The 25,338-nt window shown below is 35.7% G+C and overlaps 1 protein-coding gene across 4 annotated transcripts in view; it reads left to right on the forward strand.

Annotated features, from left to right (window-relative positions):
* ADAD1 (adenosine deaminase domain containing 1) overlaps nucleotides 1-25,338 on the forward strand; it is a 103,589-nt gene that overhangs the window by 46,231 nt on the left and 32,020 nt on the right. For 2 of the 4 annotated variants that reach the window (XM_049631125.1, XM_049631126.1), the window contains exon 12: nucleotides 3,468-3,573. The exons of 1 other annotated variant lie outside the window; for it this stretch is intronic. In XM_049631125.1, the coding sequence (XP_049487082.1) occupies nucleotides 3,468-3,573 (106 nt within the window). Of the gene's footprint in view, nucleotides 1-3,467; nucleotides 3,582-25,338 lie in introns of those variants that run through there. One more of the 4 variants, XM_049631127.1, reaches the window with a different exon arrangement.

Raw genomic sequence — 25,338 nt, forward strand, 5'->3', positions numbered from 1 at the left:
ATCAAATGTTGGTACTTTGAAAAAAATTGACATTGATAATCCTTTACAGTAACCAATAAGAGAGAACACAAGTGATCAAAATTTGTAATGAAAGAAAGGTCATCACTATAGACCACAAAGAGCTAAAAGAATTGTAAGGGAATATCATGAACAAACTTTGTCAAAAAATTAGACAAATTAGATGAACACATTCCTAGAAAGACAAAAACTATAAAACTTGACTAAAGAGAATATCCAAATTGAACTAAAGAAGTTGAGTGATTAAAATTGTTTTCCTAAGAAGAGAGACAAACCAAGAAATAGACTCTTATAGAGAACAAACTGATTGTCACCAAAGGGGTTGGAGTGAGGGATGGGTTAAATAGGTGGTGGGGATTAGGGAGTGCACCTGTCTCCATGAGCACTTGGTGATGTATGGAATTGTTGAATTGCTATATCGTACACCTGAAACTAATATAACACTGTATATTAATTGGAGTTAAGGTAAAAACTAAAAAAAAAAATCTATCCCTAAAGAATAGCAGAGTGAATTCTATCAAACATATATGCAAAAAAACAAAAAAGACAGAAAAATACAAATCCTACAAAAACTCTTTCATGAAATGGAGGAGAGAACACTCGCCAATTCCTTTTATGAGGTCACTATAACCCTGATACTGAAACTGGATAAAAACATCACAAAAAATGAAGACTACAAATCAGTATCTCTTAGGAACATAAATGCAGAATTAAGATATTGGCAGACTAAATCCAGCAACCCATAAAAAGGATTATACACCATCACAAAGGAGGTTTATTCCAGGAATGCAAGGTTGATTTAGTATCAGAAAATTATTTGATGTAATGCATTATATGAATAGATTCATGTTTAAAACCCACATAATTACCTCAAAAGATGTACAATATGTATGTACATGTATGTATGTACAATATGTACAATTAAATATGTATTTGACAAAATGAACAGCTGATGTTCATGATAGAAACACTAAGAAATAGAAGTAAACTTCTTCAAATGAAAAACCTACCATTGACATCATGCTTAGTGGTGAAAGAATACTTTTCTCCCTACCTTCCCAAGATTATGGAAGAAAACAAGAATGTCTGCTGTCATCATTTCTGTTCCACATTATTCTGTAGGTCCTAGCAAGTGCAGCAAGTCAAGAAAAAGAAATAAAACCCATCGAGACTGGAAGAGAGAAGAAAAACTGTTCTTATTTGTAAATGATACAATCTTGTATGTAAAATATCCTGTGGAATCTACCAAAACAAACAATTATATGATGTGTAAATTTAGTACACAGTATAAGGACAGTGTAGAAAAATAAGCTGTGTATTTTTGTACTAGGAATGAACACTCTAAAATTAAAATTGGGAGAACTGTTGGGGCGCCTGCGTGGTTAAGCATGCATCCAACTTTGGCTCAGGTCATGATCTCACGGTTCATGAGTTTGAGCCCCACATTGGGCTCTGTGCTGACAGCTCAGCACCTAACGCCTGCTTTGGATTCTGTGTCTCCCTCCCCTGCTCACACTCTGTCTCTCTTGGTCTCTCAAAAATAAATAAATGTTAAAAAAAAATTAGAAAAAAATTAGGAAAACCGTTTCATCTAAAATAATACAAAATATACTTAGCAGTGAATTTAACAAAGTAAGTGCAAGATCTGTACACTGAGAATGAAGATGTTGCTGAGAGTAATTAAAGAAGACATAATTCTGGGCTCCAGAATTAAAAACTTGCTTTTCAAAAGTCATCATTAAGAAAATGAAAATACAAGCCATACAGTGGAAGAAAATACTGGCAAATCATACATCTGATGAAAGGTCTTGGATCTGTGATACACAATGAACTCTTTACAACTTAGTATTAACAGGGCAAACAACCCAGTTTTGTTTTTTTTTTTTAATTTTGGGGGGTATTTTTTAGAGACCGAGCAGAGGAGAGTGGCAGAACGGGAGAGAGAGAGAGAGATCCTTTTTTTTTTAATGTTTATTATTGAAAGAGACTGCATGCAAGCAGGGGAGGGGCAGAAAGAGAGGGGTACAGAGGATCTGAAGGGGGCTTCATGCTGACAGCAGCATAATGCTGGGCTCAAGCTCACAAACCTAAACTGTGAGATGGCGACCTGAGCCAAAAGTGGATGCTCAACCACCTGAGCCACCCAAGCGCCCCAGGAGGGAGACTCTTAGGCAGGCTCCATGCCCAGTGCAGAGCCCAACATGGGGCTTGATCCCACGACCCTGGGATCATGACCTAGCTGAAATCAAGAATCAGATGCCCAACTGACTGAGCCACCCTGGCATTCCAACCCAGTGCATATATAGCAAAGAATATAGCCTAGTACACAGATAAAAGATGCTCAGCTTCACTGGTCATTAGGGAGATGCAAAATCAGACCACAGTTTGATACTGTAGCACATCCACTAAAATACAAAATAAATACTAGGTATTGTTGCAGAGAAACCGGAGACCTCTTACACTGCCAATGAGAATGTAAAATAGTACAGTCACGTTGGAAAACATTTTGACTGTTTCTTGCAAAGGTAAACCTATAGTTAACCATGTGATCCAACACTTCCACTAGTGTCTGTCCAGGAGAAACAAAAACTTATACCCACATAAGACTTGTACATAAATGTTTACAGCAGCATTATTCATGATAGGCAAAAACTGGAAACATTCAAATGTTTATCAGCTTGTGAATGCATATACAATATGATAAACCCATATTATGGAATCCTAATCAGCAATAAAACAGAACCAACTGTAAATACATGAAACAACATGAATTAATCTGAAAACATGGTAACTGAAAGAAGCATGACACAAAAGAGTTCGTATTGTGTTAATTACATTTTATGAAATTTCTAGAAAAACCAAAACTTTAAATACAAACTAGCTAGATTCATGGTTGGCTGGCGCTGGGAATACAGATTGACTGCAAATGAGCACAGTGGAACTTTTCGCAGATGATGGGATTGTGTTACCACTGGACTATAAGATGGTTGCATGCCTGTATAAATTTACAAAAAATCATCATAACTGTATACTTGCAGTGACTCCATTTATGGTATGTAAATTATACTTCAGTAAAGCTTTTTTAAAAGTATCAATACTTTTAATCAATATGTTCATTTATAAAAAATTAAAGGAAATAAACCAAAATAATAATGGCGGTTATCTATAGTTTGGGGAATACAGGTGGTTTTTATTTTCTTTTTAATATTTTCTCTACTTTTCAAGTTTTCTGTAATGAGTATGATTATTTTAATAAAAAATGTTTAAAAGATGTCTTTAAGGAGTGTTGGAAAGGAAAATGTTTAGTTTCAAAAATAACGAGAAAAATAGGAATGCAAAAACATTTTCAGTAGTTTTTAAAATGTCAAAGAAACAAGATTAGGGCTACTTACTTTTCATAAGCCAAATTCTGCCTATATCCTATAATTCAATTTTTTTTCTTTCTATAGTGTATGTCTGGATCCTATCAAGAAGCTAAAACTTTGTTGAAATCCTACTTGCAGCAACATGGCTATGGCTCCTGGATTGTGAAATCTCCCTGTATAGAGCAATTTAGTATGTGATTTAGGCAATCCATTGTCATATTAAAAATCTTTTATTTTTTGGTGTCTTTGACTAGTAAAAATATTTAAAAATTTTTGGTGGATTTCAGCTTTCAAAACCAGAGTCTTTGCAAAAGCAATGTCCAGAGATTGCTTGAAAATAATAATTTACATGAAAGCATTGGGGTTCTTAATTTTTTTTTTTAATTTTGGAAAAATTACTACCTGATTAATTATGCAGCCATTTTGTATTTATTTTCACAGGCATTATAAGGCCATTACCCTTTTCATAGTTTAAAAGAAAATTCTATTTCTTTTAAGTTTTTGTTTTAAAGTTATCCATGTAGCAGATATATTCAACATTGTGACCTGGTATTTCACTCCTGTTATTTCTTTTTCAATTAAAAATTAGAATAAGGAATACAAATAATAGTCCTTGCTCATTTGTTGATTAATTCAACAAACATTTGAGTGCCTAATATTTGCTAATCACCATGCTTGTGTAATAGTAAAAAATCAGTAACTGTCATTCCTCACATCAAAGAAGTTTATGAATGCAAACTGCACATATACATGCAGAAAAATGTTAAGCATGTTAGAGAATAGTTTCATAAATTAGTTATTCTGATTAATAGTATCATCATAAATACTTTAAATAAAGAGTGCCCATTTTCCAGTGTTCTGTAATTCCATCCAAATGTGATTTAATACCTTGTAATTTAGATAAGTAGGGATTTCTGATAATCAACCAAAGATTATTTAGCTTTACATTTATATTTGTTTATAATATGATTGGATCAAAAGGAAAAGTTTAGTTACCACCTGAGTTAGGATATCTATCGTTAGTGAAATTGTGAGTTTGTTCTGTAGTTCAACCTATTTCTTAGTTTCAGTCACAGATGAATTAAGCATTATTGGTTCTCACACTCTGTTCCTCCTAGCTTGGATCTTTATAATCTCTGATGATGTTGATAATGTTTTTTTTAAATTTGTTTTATCTATTCTAAAAATATCTTTTCAAGATTGCAGTTGATACCAGTAATTGTCATTCTTTGTTCAGAGATAGAAGCTTCATCGAAAGGACTCTAAACTGCCCTACATCAAAAGCAGCAATACTTATTGCCTCTTTTATGTACTCTGTGTTATGATTATATAAGATACTTTGCTTGAAGAAAATCAGACTTCTAAATCCAAACTTACGAACTTCAATTTTAAAAATTCTTCAAAAACTAAACTAGTTGCATCTAAGTCCTCTTATAGCTCTAAGGTTCTGTTATCTGAGATAAACATTAAAGGATAGATAAAAGTGAGAAGGCCGAAATGGAAGAGAGAATATATTCCAGTTGGAAATAATAAAACAAAAGATTAGATGGGAAATGTTACAGTGTTTGCGCCTAGAGAATAGAACACTGGATGGAAAGTTGAGGGTTGAGTCTAGCAGATGTTCTGATTTGGGTAGGCAGAAGGGAACCCTTGAAGGGTTTTGTGTAGGGAAGTGACATACATTAAGACACCATCCACACATTTTTATGTTCACTTACTATGGAAATTTCTAAACATACGAAAATAGAATAGTAAGTGACTCCCATGTACCCATCACCCAGCTTCAATAATTATTAAAACATAGCAATCTTCTTTCATATATACTTACCCAAGCTGGATTATGTTAGAACAAATACCAGACATATTATTTCTTTTTTTTTAAGTTTTAAATTACAGTTAACATACAGTGTAATATTAGTTTCAGGTGTACAACATAGTGAATTCATCACTTCCATATATCACCTGGCGCTCATCACAGCAAGTGCATCCCTTAATCCTTATCATCTATTTAACCACTCCCTTCTCTCTCCCCCCCCCGCCATAACCATCAGTTTGTTCTCTAGGAAGAGGCTGTTTCTTGGTTTCTCTCTCTCATCTGAAAATACTTTCATGCACATCTGAAATATGAGAACTCTTTAATACACACATATGTGTATAACCACAATCCATTTAGCAACACCTTAAAAATTAGTAGTAGTTCTCTAAATATCTCATAAGTGTTATATAGATTGTTGGAATCAAGATCAAAATTACATTATATTGGAATTTGTTAAATATCAATCTATAGATTTTCTCTCACTTTTTTTCTTTTAATTTAGTTCTTGAAGAAACTGTTTTTAGTGGAGTTTGCCATAATCTCATTTTTGCTACTTACATCTCCATGATGTTATTTAATGTGTTCCTCTGTCTTATTTATTTCCTGAAATCAATGGTTAAATCTAGAGGCTTGCAAATAGAGGTTCTTTTTTTTTGTTTTGTTTTTGTTTTTTTTTTTTTGTTTGTTTTAGCAACAATACTTCATAAGTAGTACTTACGAAGTAGTACATATGAAGTAGTACTTCATCACAAGACACAATGTCTGGGTTCTTTTATTTTTGTGATATTAGCAGTCAGTGATCATTGCCTTATTTTGTTAGGGGTTGCAGAGTTTGATAATCACATTCTCTCATTAGCTGGAATGTTATTAAATGTTTGCTTATAAATGGTCTGATTACCTGGGGTGTACTTGATAACAAAGCCTGGATTATTTCTCTGTCTTTATGTTTTTCAAATAGCAGGTTCCCTGTCATTTTTTAAAGTTCACCAATGAGAATTTTTTTCATTATCATTATGAATTTACATATTTGGGTTTCAGTCCTTAAAATTCATATTGATATTATTCTGTTGTGTTAGTAGAAGCCTATTCTAGGGGTGCCTGGGAGGCTCAGTCAGTTGAGCGTCCGACTTCAGCTCAGGTCATGATCTCACGGTTTATGGGTTTGAGCCCCACGTTGGGCTCTGTACTGACTGCTCAGAGCCTGGAGCCTGCTTCGGATGCTGTGCCTCCCTCTCTCTCTGCCCCTCCCCCATTCACGCTTTGCGTCTTTCTCTCTCTCTCTCTCTCTCTCTCTCTCTCTCTCTGTCTCTCAAAAATAAATAAGAGTGTTTTAAAAAATTTCTTAAAAAGAAGCCTATTCTAAACCTCTCAGTGGTTTTCTTCTAATTGATATTTCTAATGCTCTTTTAAGTAATATCATTTTGTATATTTTATTTTCTATTTGTTGCTGATATATAGACATAAAACTGTTTTTTTTTTTGGTTTCTTTGGTTTTTTTTATGTTGGCCTTCTATCCAGTACCCTTGCTAAGTTAATTCTAATTGTTTAGAGTTTTTTGGATTTTCTTCATACACAGTTGTGTCATATGTGAATAATGACAGATGTATTTCTTCTGTCCCAGTCTTTAACTTCAAATGTCTTTTTCTTGCTTTTTTGTACTGGCAGTAATTTCCTAGTACAATGTGAACAGAAGTAATGAGCAGTGTCCTTGTCTCATGTGAGAACCTTGTCATGTTTGTGCCTTTATCTTCTGATCATGATCCCAATAGTCTTTGTGAGCTTCTCTTAGAACAGAATGTTCTTGCCTCATCTTGTGCATTTGTTGTCCCATACTTGGAAATGGCCATTTCTCTCTTAAAAAGCTCTATTTCCTTTTTTGTAGAAAGTGGTTAGAAATTATAATCTGGATGCTAAGGGTAGCTATTAATAATGAGGTTTTTTTCCCTCAAGGTCTTTTCAGAGAAAAATACCTTAGAAATATGTACATTAAGGTAAAATAATATGTTTATTCATTCCTATTGATTATTTTAGTTCAAATTCAGATCCACAGAGTTTTTTTAATCAACCTCTTAAATCTTACATTTGTATCTCCTTCCTCTCACACCAAAATCCTGATTCCTACTGATAGCAATATAACTTCTTATTCACTTTTTTCTACAACTCATACATAGTAGTCTCAGCATAACAATACCATCACTACCATCAATAGAATGATTGCTGAAACAAATTTTTTTGATGTTATTTATTTTGAGAGAGCACAAGCAGGGGAGGGTCGGAGAAAGAGGGAGACACAGAATATGAAGCAGGCTCCAGGCTCTGAGCTGTCAGCACAGAGCTCCATGCAGGGCTTGAACCCACAAACTGCAAGATCATGACCTGAGCCAAAGCTGGACGCTTAACCAACTGAGCCACCCAGGTGCCCCTGATTGCTGAAAACAATTTAAAATTGTTTTTGTCCTCCGGACGTATTCTACCAGATATGTACAACCAGTTTGAACTTCTTTATATGAGTTGTGCCTCCAGCCTATGACACACTTCAAATTATTCATTTAATTTAGCTCTTGATATTTAAAATTGAGATTTAAAAAATTATTACATAAAAATATAACAAATCTGTAATACATGGTATATGCAGAAACGTCTAGCATTTATCCCTGTTCCTTCCTGAGAGTGTGTGTGCATGTGTACGCCCTCTGTCTTTATATAAATACAAATAAGTATAATAGATGTGTACACACATATACATGTACATATATATATATATATATATATACACACACACATATATATATATAATTATTAGGTTTTTCATTTATCCTTTATTTTCAATGCAATCACATACCTGCATAAACATATGGATAGACATTTGGGTTGTTTTCTATTCTTTTGCTATTATAACGTATATTGTAGTGGCAGGTTTTTTAGGTTGTTCAGAATAGAAGAGCCTAAAAGGTCAGGAGGCCATGACAGTAGCCTAATAAGTAATAATGATTCCAGTCAGGGTTGTGACTGGTTATTAAGGGGAAGACAAATTCAAGCAATGGTGGGGAAATAGGACCAAAAAATAGAATATATAAGACAAAGGAGATAGACAAGTTGAAAATGATACCATGGGTTTGAGCTAGAAACTGGAAGTACTATAAATGTAAGTAGAGTCAAGAATGGAATCTGATTTGGCTGAAAATATTTGAAGCTTTGACATATTTTTAAGGTGGTAGTAAGATTATAAAGTGGAGATATTCAACAATTAGAAATACAGTAAGAGACTTGGAGAAAGTTTTGGAGTAAAGGTAAAAAACTAGGAATCACTTTCAAAGAGGCAGTTTTCAAATTGTGAGAAATTCGCCTCTTTTTGAGGAGTATAAAAAATATATTAGGACTAGATCCCCAAGGAACACTTATATTTTGCATTAGGAAAAATAAGAGGAAGCAATATTTGGAGTTGTTTGACAGGTGGGTGAAGAGTAAGGTTGGCAGAAAGGAATTTCAAAGAATAGAATAAGCATTCTCAAGTGTTCTACAGGTCAAGGAGAATAAGAACTACAAAAATACTGCTGAATTGGCAACCAGGAGTCTACAGATGACTAAAATAGCATTTCCCCAAACTGATTGCTCAGAAGGGGCATCACTGAAGGGTACACTGATTGAGCAGATCTGGGAAAAGCCCACAAATCTGTATTTTAACAAGTTATTGCAGATGATTTGATGTGGGTAGTACTTTGACCACACAAAACACCACCCTGTAAAGTAATAAAAATTTGCTGGTAGCGGAAGGATTGACCACAATTAAGTAAATGAGAGATACGGATTTGGAGTCAGTGACTGAATTCCATTCTTTCTAGAAGCTTAATGGAGGGCCTAATATAGCTGTGGTTGGTTTTTTGTTTGTTTGTTTGCTGATAAGATGAGGGAGACTTCATCAATGTGCATAAATTTTTAGTGGAGCCAGCTAATGTGACGTTTATGACTTGTTTTAGGGAATAGTTGGCAGTCAGGTCAGATAATTGGCCTAGTTGGAGTCAGATCAACTCTCCCTAGGGAATTTTGGGTGCTATGAATGAAATGGCTCAAGCCAAAATGGGGAAAATAAACTGTGAGTAAATAGAATTAAGTGAGTAAATAGAATTAAGTGGAAGTGAAGCAGTTTCACTGAGAGGGAAAATATGAGATGACAGGGGATTGTGTTCAGGGTATTTTCAAAGTTGAAATGCTTAGATATATAACTCTCGCCTATATTTTGTCAGGTTCCCTTCACCTTCAGTCTAACTCAGTTATTAGGAGAAATAATACAATAGTTGAAATCTAGTTGAAAAGATGTCTTATGAATGGAAATTTAGTGTTCATTATATTCAGTCTTTGAGGGATCTATCTGCATGGTGCCAGGGACAGGTGGAGCCCAGGACAGTCAATTCTGACCTTTGGCAGTCTATTATTTACCCACATGTTCAGGAATGCTGTTTTCTTATCTGTGCCACGATGTGACAAAGGTTAGAAAACAATATTCCAAACTTTTTAATAAAAAAAAAAATGCAGTGGTGATGATCATGTATTCAGGCAGTACCTATAGAGTTGGAAAGGACATTTAATTATATCTGTGTTAGAGTTTCTTGGTTGGTTGGTACTTTTAGATAAATATATTTCATTTTGCACATAAGGTGAAGTGAGATGACTGAGCACTATTTTAAGGAAGCCTTAGATGAAACTTGTGAAAAATAATTTGAGTACAATATGTATATTAAATATGTACAAATACTTTGAAAATATTGATGGGGACTGGATATGAATGTTGTCAAGCTTCAGTAACAACAGTTAATGAAGAATCACTGTTACTTTGAAATGCAAGTTTTTATTTTTTTGAAAATGAGCTCTAATTGGTGGTTCCTAGATAAAGAGAATTGTTCTTTGATGTGAGAAGGGAAAAAGAATATTGTTAAGTAAACAGGAAGCATGAGAATTTCCTCTTTAGAAATCTTTTGATCCTGACACCATCCTATAAATTGACTTGAAATACAACTTATTCTGTCACTTCTTGTGTTACAATAAATGTCAAAAATATCTGATTTTCTTTAGTTTAATAGTTTTAGTACTACTAAAGGAACATCATTACTACCAAAACAGGATTTGTTTTTGGAAATAACATGTTTCTCTTTAAAATTCTGCTGAGCCTGAATTGCCTTTCTTTATTGGTATTTTAAGTATGGATTGTTTTCTGTTTTCATAGAAGCTATAATTTTCATTTGTTACATGATCGTAGAGGTAAAAAGGTATGCTAATCCTAGTAGGCTGGTGTTATCATTTAAAACTTTAAAATGAAGTATTTCCTGGGAGTTATAGTTTTATCTACATATATTAATGTATTTGTCAAAGTTTTGCTTTGAACTTTGACTATAATGTAGAGGAAATTCACTATTGTAGAAGCTTTCTAAAATGTTATTTGTTTGGATAGATGATGTGGTAAGATAATTAAACTACATCTGTGGGTGCTTTTCCAAAATTTTAGTGATTTTAAAGTTTTTTCTATCCACTCTTTTTGAGTTGTTCCATTAATAGAAAAATATTTATAGTACAGTTTTATATCATTTTCAAATTAAATTTTGAATATCTTAGCTCTGAGACTGTCAAACTTTACTATATTTAATGGTGACATTGTCTGCAGAGTTCATAGGAAAATCCATGATTTTGCTTTTTGGAGTCTACCGTAATCATTCAGTTTATTCACTGCTCCCTACTTCTTTAATAATATCCTGGTTTTTAGCCAATTAGAATAATTCTGTGTGTTTTTTTTTTTAAGTATAATCTGTTTTTCCTGCTGTATTGTCATACTCTCTTCTCCCAACTCAATGAGACCAATATTTCCAGTTCATCTTACATGTAACAACTTTTTATAGCAGTCTCTTTTAAATTGATAACAATATAAGTTTGAATGCATTCTGAAGCTCTACATTTTTACTCCCCACCCCATATTTTATGTCTTTGATGTTACAACTTACATCTTTTCTTCTTGTTTAGCCCTTAATTATTGGAGTTAGCAGTTATTTTTACTACTTTTGTCTTCATATTATCTTTAAAACTGATCCACTACCTTTATTATACATTTACCTTTACCAGTGAGATTTATACTTTCATATCCTGTTACTGATTAGTGTCCTTTCATTTCAGCTTTAACAAATCCCTTTAACCTTTCTTATAAGGTGTTTAGTGGTGATGAACTCCTTTAGCTTTTGCTTATCTGGAAAACTCTTTATCTCTCCTTCAATTCTGAAGAACGATTTGCCAGGCAGGGTATTTTTGGTAGACAGGTTGGGTTTTTTTTGTTTTTTGTTTTTTTTTCTTTGAGCACCTGGACTGTATCATGCTACTCTCTTCTGGCCTGTAGAATTTCTGTTGAAAAATCTGCTGATAATCTTATGGGTGTTTCCTTGTACATAACAAGTTGTTTTTCTCCTGCTGCTTTTAAGATTCCCCCACTGCCTTTAAGTTTTGACATTTTAATTATAACATGTCTTCATGTGGGTCTCTTTTGGTTCATCTTAGCTGGAACTCCTTGGGCTTCTTGGATCTGGATGTCTGTTTCTTTCCCCAGGTTAGGGAAGTTTGCAACCATTATTCTTCAAATAAGTTTTCTTCCCCTTTCTCTCTTTCTTCTCCTTCTGGAACCCCTTCAATACAAATATTGGTCTGCTTAATACTGTTCCATAAGTCTCAAGCTGTCTTCATCTTTTTCACTTTTTTCTTTTTCTTGCTCTCATTGGGTGAGTTCCACTGCCCTGTGTTCAAGTTCACTGATGGTTTCTTCTGCTTCATCTAGTCTGTATTGAGCCCCTCTGTTGTAATTTTTAATTCACTTATTGTAGTCTTCAGTTCTCTGACTTCTTTTTGGTATTTTCTTACATTTTTCTGCCTCTTTCTTAAAACTCCCACTTTGTTTATGCATTCTTCTCCTGAGATCAGTAAGCTTCTTCATGCCCATTGCTTTGTACTTTATCAGGTAAATAACTTATCCCCATTTCATTAAGGACTTTTTTGGGTTTTATTTTGTGCTTTCATTTAAAACATACTCCTTTGTTTCTTCATTTTCCTTGACTCTGTGGTTGATTTCTATGTGTTAGCTTTAAAACAGCTACCAGTGTGGTAGAAATGGCCTCAAGTGGAAGATGAACCTTACTGTTTAGCCTTGCCTTAGTTCTTGTTATCTCTTAAGTTTTGGTTATTGTTCAAGCAGTCTATTTGGTTTTTTTTTTAAGTTTTTATTTAGAATCCAGTTAGTGGTACACCCTCAACTACTGGGAGCTATTCAATATTTTATATATATATATATATATATATATATATATATATATATAATAGTATATATGTGTACATATATACTATATATATTATAGTATATATATTATAGTACTATAGTATAGTATATATATTATAGTATAGTACTGAAAGTCTATTTTATTTTTATTAGCTCCCAGTAACTGAGGGTGTGCTAAGACCTCTCAGTGTCCCAGAGGGGAGGATGTCAGTCAGATCTGACTGGAAGCCAGTCCCTCAGGCAGCAGCTTTTAAAGTTTGCATGCTTGGGACACCTGGGTGGCTCAGTCGGTTAAGCGTCCGACTTCAGCTCAGGTCATGATCTCGTGGTTCGTGGGTTCGAGCTCCCTTTGGGCTCTGTCTGACAGCTCAGAGCCTGGAGCCTGCTTTGGATTCTGTGTCTCCCTGTCTCTCTACCCCTTCCCTGTTCGTGCTCTGTGTGTCTCTCTCAAAAATAAACAAACATTAAAAAAAATTAAAGTATGCATGCTTATGAGCAGCCATCATAAAAACTGGGGCTCCAGACAAGTGTATAAGCTCCTTTCAGGGAGATACTCGTGACCTGAAGTAAGGGAATGGGAGACTGCAAAGACGGTGTCCCCCAACCTGTGGTCCCTGAGATGACCTCTGTAGTTTCTAGATACATACCAAACCTGAAGCTGCTACTAAGGCTGAAACTCCAGGACTAGCAAGTAGGCCTCTTTCACAGAAAGCTTGGAGGTAGAATTTAGTCTACTATCTGTGTAGTGCCCTGGGAGTGGTAGCCTCCCAAGAACTCTTTCCCTGATTGTTACAGTCCCAGAGGACCCAGGAATGCAAATTCTCCCTAACCCCCACTGGCCACCAGAGTCAGGTGAGCAAGGAGCAGCATCTCCTGGGTAGCAGCCACAAAAACTGCTACCAGATATAAATATCAGGATACCAGATGTATAGAAGCCCCCCTCCAGCAGACCTGGCAATCTGGAGTGTTGTAGAGGGAGAACACAAAGATGGCACCCTCTGGTTGGAGTGAGGCAGAAAGGGAGTACAAAGATGATGGTCACTGCAGAAAAAACAAGAAAAAGAAGAAGAAGAAGGAAAAAAGATGATACTCATTGCCTTTAGCAAGGCAGTGGGAGGGCAGGAAGATGACACCCACTAGCCTCTGTCTTTAAGAGTATTGGCAGCAGGCCCCTGGCCCTCAGACCAATGCGTTAAAATTAAGAAATAAGTCTTCTTTCACATAAAGTCTGGGAACTTTTCAAAAGGTTGCTTCTGTGCTGGGCCTGGGAGCAGCTGAAGGTGTGCATGAGCCCTTTAAGAACTGTTCCTCATTTGGCCACTGGCCCCACAGGTCTCACGGGCAAGAGTCCTATTGGTCTTTAAAGCCAGACATTTTAGGGGCTTGTCTCTCAGATGCTGATCTTAAAAGTTGGAGTGCCTGATAATGGGGTATAGACTCTCTGCTCCTCAGGGAGAAGCTCTAGGTTTTGAGTTCCCTTCCAGTTGTGAGTCACTGTGCTGGGAATGGGGTAATGGTGAGATTGTGTCTCAGCTTTTCCCTACTTTGATATGGTTTCCCTCCCACTTGCCCAATATGAGGGAATTGACCTGCCAATCTTTAGTTTTTTTCCGGGGAAAATTATTCTATACATATATTTGTAGGTTCAGTGTATCTGTAGGAAGAAGTGAATTAAGGATCTGTGTTGCCGTATTGAACTGGAAACTCTCCAATCTTTTTATCCAAATTCTTCCCATTTTAGCTACAGCTTATAACAGTTACATAAATATAACTGCCCATGAAATTTTTCTGAAACCTTTTAGTTTTAAATATCTCTGTCTCTAACTCTTATATATCCTATCCCTATCTTACTACATTTATTTATACATATTTACTGCTAAATAGTAAATATATTCAATATTTACTCGTTGCCTCCTGGACAATGACTTTTCTGTAGTAATTTGTTTATAAATATTTATTTATTGAAAACTATAATCAATTTTTAAAAAATTTTCCCAAGAATGAAAGGTATAGCTATCCTCATGTCTAGCAGCAATGAAATTTACTACTACAGAAATTTGGAGCATTTCTGGCCCCCTTATATATATATTCTTATAGATGAATTGTCTTGTTTGATCATTTACTGCTAGAATTTAATGACTGCACCTCCTGTATAACTGCACTTACCAACATAACTTTTATTTTTAAAAACCAAGAATTTTTTAAATTTGGGTATATGACACCAGCTTTAATGTGTGTTTTTTAAATTTTTTTAGTTTTTTTTTTTTTTTTTTTTTTTTTGAGAGAGAGAGAGCATGAGTGAGAGAGAGAGGTGGAGACACAGAATCCGAAGCAGGCTCCAGACTCGGAGCTATCAGCACAGAGCCCGGTGCGGGGCTCAAACTCAGGAGCAGTGAGATCATGACCTGAGCTGAAGTTGGACGCTTAACCGACTGAGCCACCCAGGTGCCCCTAATGTGTTTGTTTTTAAATAAAGGAATTATTTTTCCTCTCATAATTTTAAAACTTCTTTTTTGAAATAATTATAGGCTCCTCAGAAGTTAGTTGCAAAACTAATACAGAAGGATCTGTGTACCCATTACCCACTTTCCTTTAATGGTGCATTTAAATAATTATAGAGCATTATCAAAACCAGGAAATTGACATAGGCACAATACAATTAACTAGACCACAGAGTTTACTCAGATATCATCGGTTTTTATATATACTCCTTTTTCATGTGTATAGTTTTATGAAATATTTTCATATGTATATATGAATAAATATGACCACAAAAGACCAATTTTACATCCCACAAAAGAACTCTCTCAGACTTTATAGCAAGCCTTCTCCCCCAAACTCTGACAACCTTTGTTTCTTCAATATATATATTTGTTTCTCTCTATATATAATGTTTTCATTTTGAGAATATTATAAGAATGGAATCCTATAGTATAATGTGAGGAAATTGGCTTTTTTCACTCATGATGATGACCTTGAGATCAATTTTACCAATTTAATCTTTTTTAGGTGTACAATTTAATGGTACTAAGTACATTCACAGTGCTGTGCAACCATCACCATTATTCATTTCTGGAACTTTTTAAATCATCCCAAACAGAAGTTTTGTACCCATTAAACAATAACTCCCTACTCCCTCCTTCCCCCAACCCCCAGGTGAGCACCAATCTATTTTCTGTCTTTATGAGTTTGCCAGTTCTAGGTACCTCATATAAGTGGAATCATACAATATTTGTCCTTCTGTGTTTGGCTTATTTCACATAGTGTTTTCAGGGTTTGTTTATGCTGTTGCATGTATCAGAATTTCCTGTTTCAGCCTGAATAATATTTCACTGGATATACTGCATTTTTTGTTTTTGTTTATCTGTCTGTGGCTTGCTTCCATATTTGGGCTATTGTAGATCATGCTGCTATAAACATTAGTGTGTAAGTGTGTTTGAGTCTCTGCCTTCAGTTCTTTTGTGCATATACCTAAAAGTGGGCTTGCTTGATCGAATGGTAATTCTGTGTTTAACTTTTTAGGAACTACCACTGTTCTCCACAGTGGCTGCACCATTTTGCTTTCTCACAAGCAGTGAACTGGGGTGTCAATTTTTCCACATTCTTGTCAACCCTTGCAATTTTTCTTTTTTTTTTTTTCTTTTTGACGTAGCGTTCAAAGACTTTCTTAAAAATTTGTCTATTCAGTTGACCTGGCAGTATTTATTGAAAAGACTATTCTTTCCTCACTGAATTATGGTTGCACATCTCATGTAATGTTATATATGTTGGTCTTTTTCTTCTCCACTGCTCTGTCCTTAAATCAGTGCTACACTCTCTTATTTACTAAGTAGCTTTTTAATGTTTTGATATTTGGTAATGTGAACCTTCCAGCTTTGTTTTTCTTCAATACTGTCTTGGCTATTTTATTTTTTATTGTGTATTTTTATAAATTTTAATTATGAAATCAGGGGATTATCTGTTTGATGCTGGCATATAAAAACATAATTGAATTTTTGCATGTTAACCTTATTACTAGTAATTTTACTACGTTCATCCATTAACTCTAATAATTTGTAGTTGCAGATTCTCTTGGATATTCTATTTATACAATCACATCTATGAGAAATGATAATTTTAGTTCTTCCTTTCTAATACTTCTTTTTCTTGTCTTATTAAATTTGTTAGAACCTCTACTACACTACTGAATAGAAATGGTGATACACATCCTTGTCTTAGTCTCAAACTTAGAAGGAGAGTTTTCCATATTTCATCATTAACATATTAGCTATGGTTTTTGTGACAAAGATACTCAGATTAAGAAAATCCCCTTCTAGTCTTAGTTTTCTGACCACCGTTAATTTTTATTTCAGTTTTCTTAAATGATATTTATACATCAATTTAACTGATACATGTAGTCTATCTAAGTTTATATATTTTTTGTATGCAATGCATTGCATTTTATTTTTTAGCATCAAGCCAGTCTTACATTCCTAATTTGGATATGTATATTACTCTTCAATATAACCTTGATTTTTATTTGCTAATATTTTGTTAAAGCTTTTTGAATCTGTGTTTATCAGAGATATTGGCTAATACTTCATCTTTTTTTGTAATGTCATTTGGTATTAAGGTTATGCTAGCCTTATAGAATGATTTTTGAATGATTTTGAATCTCTTTCAGATTGCTTGTGTAGGATTGCTTGTATTTATTCCTTTAATATTTGTAAAAATAAAACAAATGCCATTAGACCTGAGGTTTTATTCATGGTAAAATTTTTAATTGCAGTATCATTTTCCATTATTTTTTATTATTTTTTCAAACTTTTTTTGCTCTCCTATTTTTCTGGTATTCCTATTTCCTATATGTTAAATCATTTGATACTCTTCAACAAGTCATTGAGTTTCTAGTCACTTTTTATTCAACCTTTTTTTTTCCTTTGTGCATTAGTTTCATAGTTTCTCTGGAATTTATTTCAGAGTATAAGTTCATTGATCTTCAGTGTCCAGTTTTTAAACTCATCCAGTGAATTTTTCATCTGTTTTTCAGTTATAAAATTTCTGTTCTAGAACTTTGGTTTATTTTTGTAGCCTTTTAAATAGTTCCATTTTTTACAGTTTTCATTTCTCTGTTGGATTCTCAGTTGGTCCCATCACTGTGTTATGCTTGTCCTTTAAATCCTGAACTTATTTATAATAGTGACTTCCATCTTCTCTGTCATTTTTTTTTGTTTCTATTGAGTGATGCTTTTTTCTCCTTATCACATTTTCATGCTTCTTCACGTGCCTGTTCATTTTTTATTTATGCTGGAGTGGGTTTTGTTATTTTAGTTTTCATTGTTTTGCTTCAAGTTTTTATTTAAATTCCACTTAGTTAACATATAGTGTAATATTAGTTTCAGGAGTAGAACTTAGTGATTCATCACTTACATGTAACACCCATTGCTCATCACAACCAGTGCCCTCCTTAAATATCCATAACCCATTTAACCCATCCCCCTTCCCACCTCCTCTTCCCACCTCCCCTCCAGAAACCCTCAGTTTGTTCTCTATAAGTAAGAGAACTGTTTTATGGTTTTGCTTCTCTTTTTCCCCCCATGTTCATCTTTATTTGTTTCTTAAATTCCATATATGAGTGCAATCATATGGTATTTGTCTTTCTCTGACTGACTTATTTTCCTTAGCGTAATACACTCTAGCTCCATCCATGTCATTCTCTTATTTCAGACAATGTTGAATTTGATTCTGGAATGGAAGTAACTTGTGGATTATTTGAGTCTTTCAAGACTTGCTTTTTTTATTTTTTTTAAATGTTTATTTATTTTTGAGAGAGACAGTGTGTGAGCAGGGGAGGGGCAGAAAGAGAGGGAATCTGAAGCAGGCTCCAGGCTCTGAGCTGTCAGCGTAGAGCCGGACATGGGGCTTGAACTCACAAACCATAAGATCAAACCATGACCTCAGCTGAAGTCAGATGCTTAACCAACTGAGTCACCCAGGTGCCCCTTTCAAGACTTGCTTTTAAGCTTCGTTAGGGCATGTCTTGAGTGGTCTTTACAGTAAGCCTGAATTGGTCCAACCTCTAATGCATAGTCTTTTTAGTGTTTCTATGAAATTTCCAGAGGATTCAGCTTCTTAGAATTTGAGCATCTTCTAATCTTATACAAACTTCAGTGGCTGTTTAGACTACAATTTTTAAGGATACATACTTTCCCTCTTAATTGTTCTTTGTCCAGCCTCGCAGAATCACACCCCTAAATAGCCACAGCTTATTATTCAGTTTGCGAGTTGGAGCCCCTCATCGGGCTCTGTGCTGAGAGCTCAGAGCCTGGAGCCTCCTTAGGATTCTGTGTCTCCCTCTCCCTCTGCCCCTGCCCTGCTCATGCTCTGTCTCTTTCTCTCTCGAATATAAACATTAAAAAATAATAATAAAGAATAAAAATGTTTATTTATTTTGGCGGGGGGAGGGGCAGAGAGAGACAGAGTAGGCTCAATGCTGCCAGCACAAGATCCTGACACAGGGTTCTGTCTCCCAAATTGTGAGATCATGCTGAGCCAAAATCAACAGTCTGATGCTTAACCAACTGAGCCACCCAGGCACCCCTTCATTCTTTACTTTTAATCCTTCCTTGTCTATTTAAAGTATATTTTATATAAACAATGTAATATTTATTTAAAAATATTTAATTCAAGTTTTTATTTTTATTTAATGAGATTATTGTGATGGCGTTTGGTTTAAGTCTCTCTTCTTGCTATTTATTTTGTCTCATTTGTTCTTTCTTCCTTTAGTTTCCCTTTGTCCTTCATTTCTTACCTTTTCTTTTTTAGGTTAAATGTTTCCAATATTTTGTTTCCTGCTATATTACTTTTTAGTTATACTGTTCTTTTAGAGGTTACTTATAATATGAAAATTTGACACATGTCAAAAGCTGAGAAATAACAGAAATAAAACTATAAATCACCAAAGTAGTAATAAATATATTTTGCACACATCAGAAAGACAGTTTGCAAACTGGAAACTCTCAACCAAAACAAACCAAAACATGGAATGAGGCTTAGGGGTGTATTGTTATAAATCACTTTGGGTATTTTTTTATTGGCCTGTCTTTGGATCACTAATCCAGTCTTATGCTATGTCTAGTATGCTGATATACACATCTAGTAATTTCTTAATTTCAGATACTATATTTCTCAGTTGTAGAATGTCTCACTCGATTTTTTCAAACAGATTTCAGTTCTTTGCAGAAATCTATATTTTCATCTATATGTGCCAAGTTCTTTTCTTAAACATATTAGTTACTTTAAATAACTTCTAACTATCTGAATTCTGTATTGGAGATTTTTTTTTTACTGGTTTTGCCTCTTAATTTTGAGTATGTGTGTGTGTTAGCAGGTATGCCTCATAATTTTTTAAGTAATGCCACATGTAAGTGAAATATTATAGAGAGTCTGGATGATAATATCTTTAAAATTTTATTCAGGGAGGCAAGTAGGATCTGGCAGATGCTTTTGATCCTTTTGAAGTTTGGTTTTAGGCTTTATTAGAGCTGTTATATTTTAGATTCATCCTCATTTCAAGGCTTGTTTACTTAAAACATTGTACCTTCTTTTTTCTCATCTTAAATCCTTACTTACATGCTTACTAGACCTTTTCCCTGTGGCAGAGCTTAAACTCCAACCTGTGTCTCCTCAGCACAACACAGCTCTATACACAGCTCATTTGCCCCCTACATGTTCTTTTCTGCCATTTTTTAGTGGTCAAGTGGTTGTTTGTGCATGTGCAGCTGATGGATCAGCCATTGGAAAGAATTTGTATTTGGATGTAGTGGCTCCTTATCCACAGTTGCCTTTGCTTCTCAAATCCCATCTACTTTGACAACCCTGAATTCCTACTTTTATTTCCTTGTGGAACTACCATTTGAATTCCATTTCTCTGTGCCATAATTTGAAACATACCCTCAGATAAAAATCCAGGATGTCTCCTGTGTACATTCTTTCTCTTAAGGAATGTAATCTGTAAGACCTGCCTGTATTGGTTGCTGTCCTCACATAGAGAAAGTGCTACCACACTTAGGCCTGAGGGAGGAGGATGAATAGATTACTAAAACTTAAGGACAGGATCATAAAGGACCACTTTGAGAGGAGAATGACCTTTGGTCTAGTGATGTAGCCATCCTGAGGTGATCCTTCATCCAGCTCTTACCAGGGATCCCCTTTGGCCAAACTCAACTAGAAACCATAAAGCAAGAAAATGCCTTAATGTAGCCTACACAAGCCAGCTTAGGAGAGTGGGAAGAGATGTAGAGTTGTCAAGAGGAAAATGAAAGATATCTGGCACAGTTTACCTCTTTATTCTTCAACATGTACTCTCTTCATTTGGGAGAAAAGTGTCCCAAGCAAAGGGGACACATGAAGTTCTACCAATTCTGATATCATTGTGAATATCAATTCAGGAATACGTTTCCTGAAATTACAATGGCGGACACCACCAGTATTTTTCACATGAAGAAAGTGAGTCTTATTTCACATGATGTGGGACAAGAAGAGAGAAAAACAGGTAAAATAAATGTACTTGAGTCTCTGCTCAATAGCTAGTCATGAGAGTTGATAATCATAGTTACCTTCTTCCAATATCCTTTGCATATTCTTCTTTACCCTCTGCCATTACTTTGGCTGAAATTCTTTACCTAGTGATGGACTATAAATCTCAATTCTGGGGAATCTGAGTCTTTGGTATTCTTGAATTTGGGGGATTGGTACAGTTTTCCATTGACCAGTACTATTGGAAAGAGAGTCCAAAAAATGCCCTGCTGGATTTCCTGGGTTCCAAATATAGTGCTACTTATTGTGTAGCTGTTGCATCTATTCTATAGCAGGAACTCAATTTCCCCTTGTCATCAAAATCAATCACTCTGGACAGTACAGTAGTCTGTCATATACCTGTTAGTTCAGCTGCATGGAAAGTCCCCACATGGCCAAAGCATAGTCTTGGTTTCCATTTAATCAATTTTCTGGTAGTAGTCAAGATTCCTGGTAGAAACATGCCTACTTGAGCACTAGGACCTTAAAAATAACAAAGCTAAGGTCTTGTTGACTGGAGGTAAAAATTCTCAAGTGGGTCGTTAAGTATAATAATGAGAGGGACTACGTTTACTTCTTTTTTTTTTTTTTAATTTTTTTTTTCAACGTTTTTTTATTTATTTTTGGGACAGAGAGAGACAGAGCATGAACGGGGGAGGGGCAGAGAGAGAGGGAGACACAGAATCGGAAACAGGCTCCAGGCTCCGAGCCGTCCATCAGCCCAGAGCCTGACGCGGGGCTCGAACTCACGGACCGTGAGATCGTGACCTGGCTGAAGTCGGACGCTTAACCGACTGCGCCACCCAGGCGCCCCATACGTTTACTTCTGCCTCTTGATTGCCAGACCTGTGCAATTTGTGGAGGGAGATTATCATATTTTGGCTGTGGTTTAACACAAATAGTGCATCCTGTAGGACCACATGTCCTCTTCACAATATTGTTTTCAAACAAATATGGTAGCTGAACCTTTATCAGGCCATTTCACTCTCTTTTCAAGCCCCTTCTGAATGATGGAGTATATAGTGAGGTCAGTGAAATCCATGAGCGTGTTGCCATTGCCACACTTCTTTTGTCATAACTATATTCTTTGTTTGGAGGCAGTGTTGTGATAGATAAGGCATTCCATAAATCTAAAAGTCATGCTGCACTACATGAGGCAGAGAAAGAACATAAGAATTAGAACACAGATCTATCCTTTAGAGGACAAAACAGTGTTCACTCCATAGGGATAGGGATCCATATAATCAATCTACTATCAGATAGCCAAGTGGTTCTTCTGGGGAATTGTGCCATATTGAAAGCTGAGCATTGGCTTATGCTTTTGGGAGGCTGACTACTCAACAGTGGCAGTAGTCAGATCAGCATTTGTGAGTGAAAGACCATATTGGGCTCATACACACTCTCCATCCTTGTGGCCATAGTCACTTTGTACATGGGTCTATTGAGTAAGCACTGGATTATCCCGGGAAAGAGACTGGGAAAGAGTCATCTTCCCCACTTGAATAATGATAGCCTTTTTTACAGTGTATGTTAATATTTTTATATTCTCTGCCCATTTAAGAGGTCCATTCTCATACCTCTTCCCCAGACCTCTTTTTCATCATTTTCCCATTTTCTTTTACAAATCTCTGATCATTTACCAAACTCATTTTGTCACTTCTCATAAGTCAGTCTATTCTAGATCTATATCTCTGTCCATTTATCCTTCCACATGGTATAGACAAATACACAATTTTGAATAGGGTTATAGTTTTGGGATCATCCATCTTCTGGCTGATCACAACATCGATTGCAAATCCATTTTTAAACTAGGATCTTACTCCTTTCTTTGAATTTGTATTAAGGAAGTTCGCCAGTAAACCAAAGGAGAGGACTGAGGAAGAGGGGTTAAATCAGGTACCATGAGATTCTAAGCTGCCTGATTAGGAAGTTTAGTTATCCCTCCTGGACCTGTTCAAACCTACTCCCTTCCATTATACGATGAAATGCTGCTTTGTTTGCCCACTATTATGTTTCAGAACATCAGTTAGTAACTAGTTCATGATGTGAAGTTCAGGTTGCATAATCATTTGGTGTTCTGTGGTCAGGCATTTTTCTCTACCAGGGTTTTGTCACAAGCCAGGTGATGTTTTTAAATGAAGTATTACCTGCACAGTAGGGCATGGTCTTTTTTGAAAACTATCCAGGGACTTTCTAGAGACTTTTAACAGTATCTGTGTCACAATACTTTGAATATCCCTGGATCTCCTGGTCATAAAGCCCATTTGGCTGGGGAATTTGAATTGAGGCCTATACCTGTTATAGAGCCCTTTCTTACTGTAGGTCAGATTGAAAACTGACAGACTAATGGGTTACCTCCCCTGACCAAGTGGGTCAGACTAAAGTATGTAGGGTATTTCCAAATTGTAGAGGCCCACCAAGATTTGTACCTCTTTGTAGTGGGCTGTTCAGGCACAACATCTCATCCTCCACTTTAGAAGAATTTCTTAATTTGTATGAAACTACTCAACCCCTAGAAACTTCATTTTCCTGTTACACCCTTGAACTTCCGCAGGACTTCTCTCCCTTCTTCTACCAAACATGTTCCTTGCTCAGGCACTACCACTATTAGTTCTCATCAGATCCAGTTGGCATAACATTACCCATGTAATGGGCCAGCATGATATTCTGTGCAATAATAAAATGATCAAGTACTCTCCAGACTAATTATAAAGGAGCAAGAACTGATTATATCCTTGGGACTAGACAGTTAAGGTATTCTGTTGCTCATTCATGTAAATGCAAATGGCAATAGCTAAAGACTACCAGTCAACTATGCCGTCTTGAAGGTAGTTCTGAACAGTGTGCCTCCCTAGCCACTACAGAGGTATGGCATAGATAATATCTGTGATCCCTTTGGACCCTCTTGAGATGGATTCAGGGTAATGTTGCATTGTTCACTTGATCCTCCATAAGCTCTCTGACTGGAAGCTGTCAGTGGAGTTTCAGAATTACTGGGTACATTCAGAGCCATTAACTAATAACCACCAGAACATCTAGACATTACCCATTTCTCAGTGAATGATCTCCCTGGAAAATATCTCTTCCAGCATGGTTTAGGGGAAAATTTCACAGTATATATCTGTGGCCATATTATGGGGTACTTCCTTAAAGAAATCCAGCCTCCTTGGAGACCAGGTCCATGAAATGGCTCAAGTCTGGGAACTGGAAACAGGTCATGAATCCCAATTATGATTTTCATTCACTTTTTGCCCAGCAGAATTAGAATCTTCTAATTTGGGGGGATCTTGTAATCAGTCACCATTAAGGATCATTTTGAATCAAAATGCTTTGATTGGCACTTTGCCCTATTGTTTATTTAGTGATTGCTTCCACCTTGTCTCTGAGGGCTAAATGCTGTCACCTGGCCTGTAACAGTCCAGGATTCCATTATTCTCAGATCAGGGAAACCAATTCTATTGCAGCACCATCTGTCACTTCTGGCTTAAGAAAGAAAAACCACTACAGAACTGTGGTGGGTGCTAGTGTACCCCTTACCAATGAATTTCTTAATGTCTTGCTAGGCAAGAGGAGAAGATTGCACATAATAGGTCCATTCCAATATTTCTAATTCCCTGATTCTTTGGACTCTTTCTTCCAGAGAAGCCTGGCATTTAAATGTCACTTTAAAAGGCCACTGTGGAGTCCAAGAATTTACTCAACCAACTATTAATGCCATTTTCAAGTTCTCATTAAATTCTGAATCCCAGGGAGTTTGCACTTCTCTAAATTGTATCAGCCCAGACATGACTTAATTTTACCCCTGTTGGTTTAAACACTTTTTATCTCACTACCCCAGCAATGTTGAGATCTTAACTTTCATTTCAGGCCTAGAGGCAATTAAAGGTGGTAGAAGTGAGTTCTAAGGAAAATTTCCCTTAATTCATGAATCATTGAAAAGTTTTTATGCAGAGGAATGATTTTTCCTCAGAAAGTATACTACTAAAGAAATGGTATTGTGTCTGCCAATAGGATGCTTAAAATTCTCAGCTTCTATGTCTGGCAAAATGTCCACATCCCATATCTCAGGGTCTCACTTCTCCATTCATAGTATAAGAAACCTGGAAGGCTTAAGCTTTTTTTTTTTTTTAATTTTTTAAGTTTATTTATTTTGAGAGAGAGAGAGAGAGAGCACGAGTAGGGTGCAGAGCCCAACACAGGGCTGGAACTCACGAACTGTGAGATCAGGACCTGAGCCAAGATTAAGAGTCAGACGCTTAACCAACTGAACCACCCAGGAG

This window comes from Panthera uncia, chromosome B1 (genome assembly GCF_023721935.1).
Source record: "Panthera uncia isolate 11264 chromosome B1, Puncia_PCG_1.0, whole genome shotgun sequence".
In the NCBI taxonomy this organism is placed as follows: Eukaryota; Metazoa; Chordata; class Mammalia; order Carnivora; family Felidae; genus Panthera; species Panthera uncia.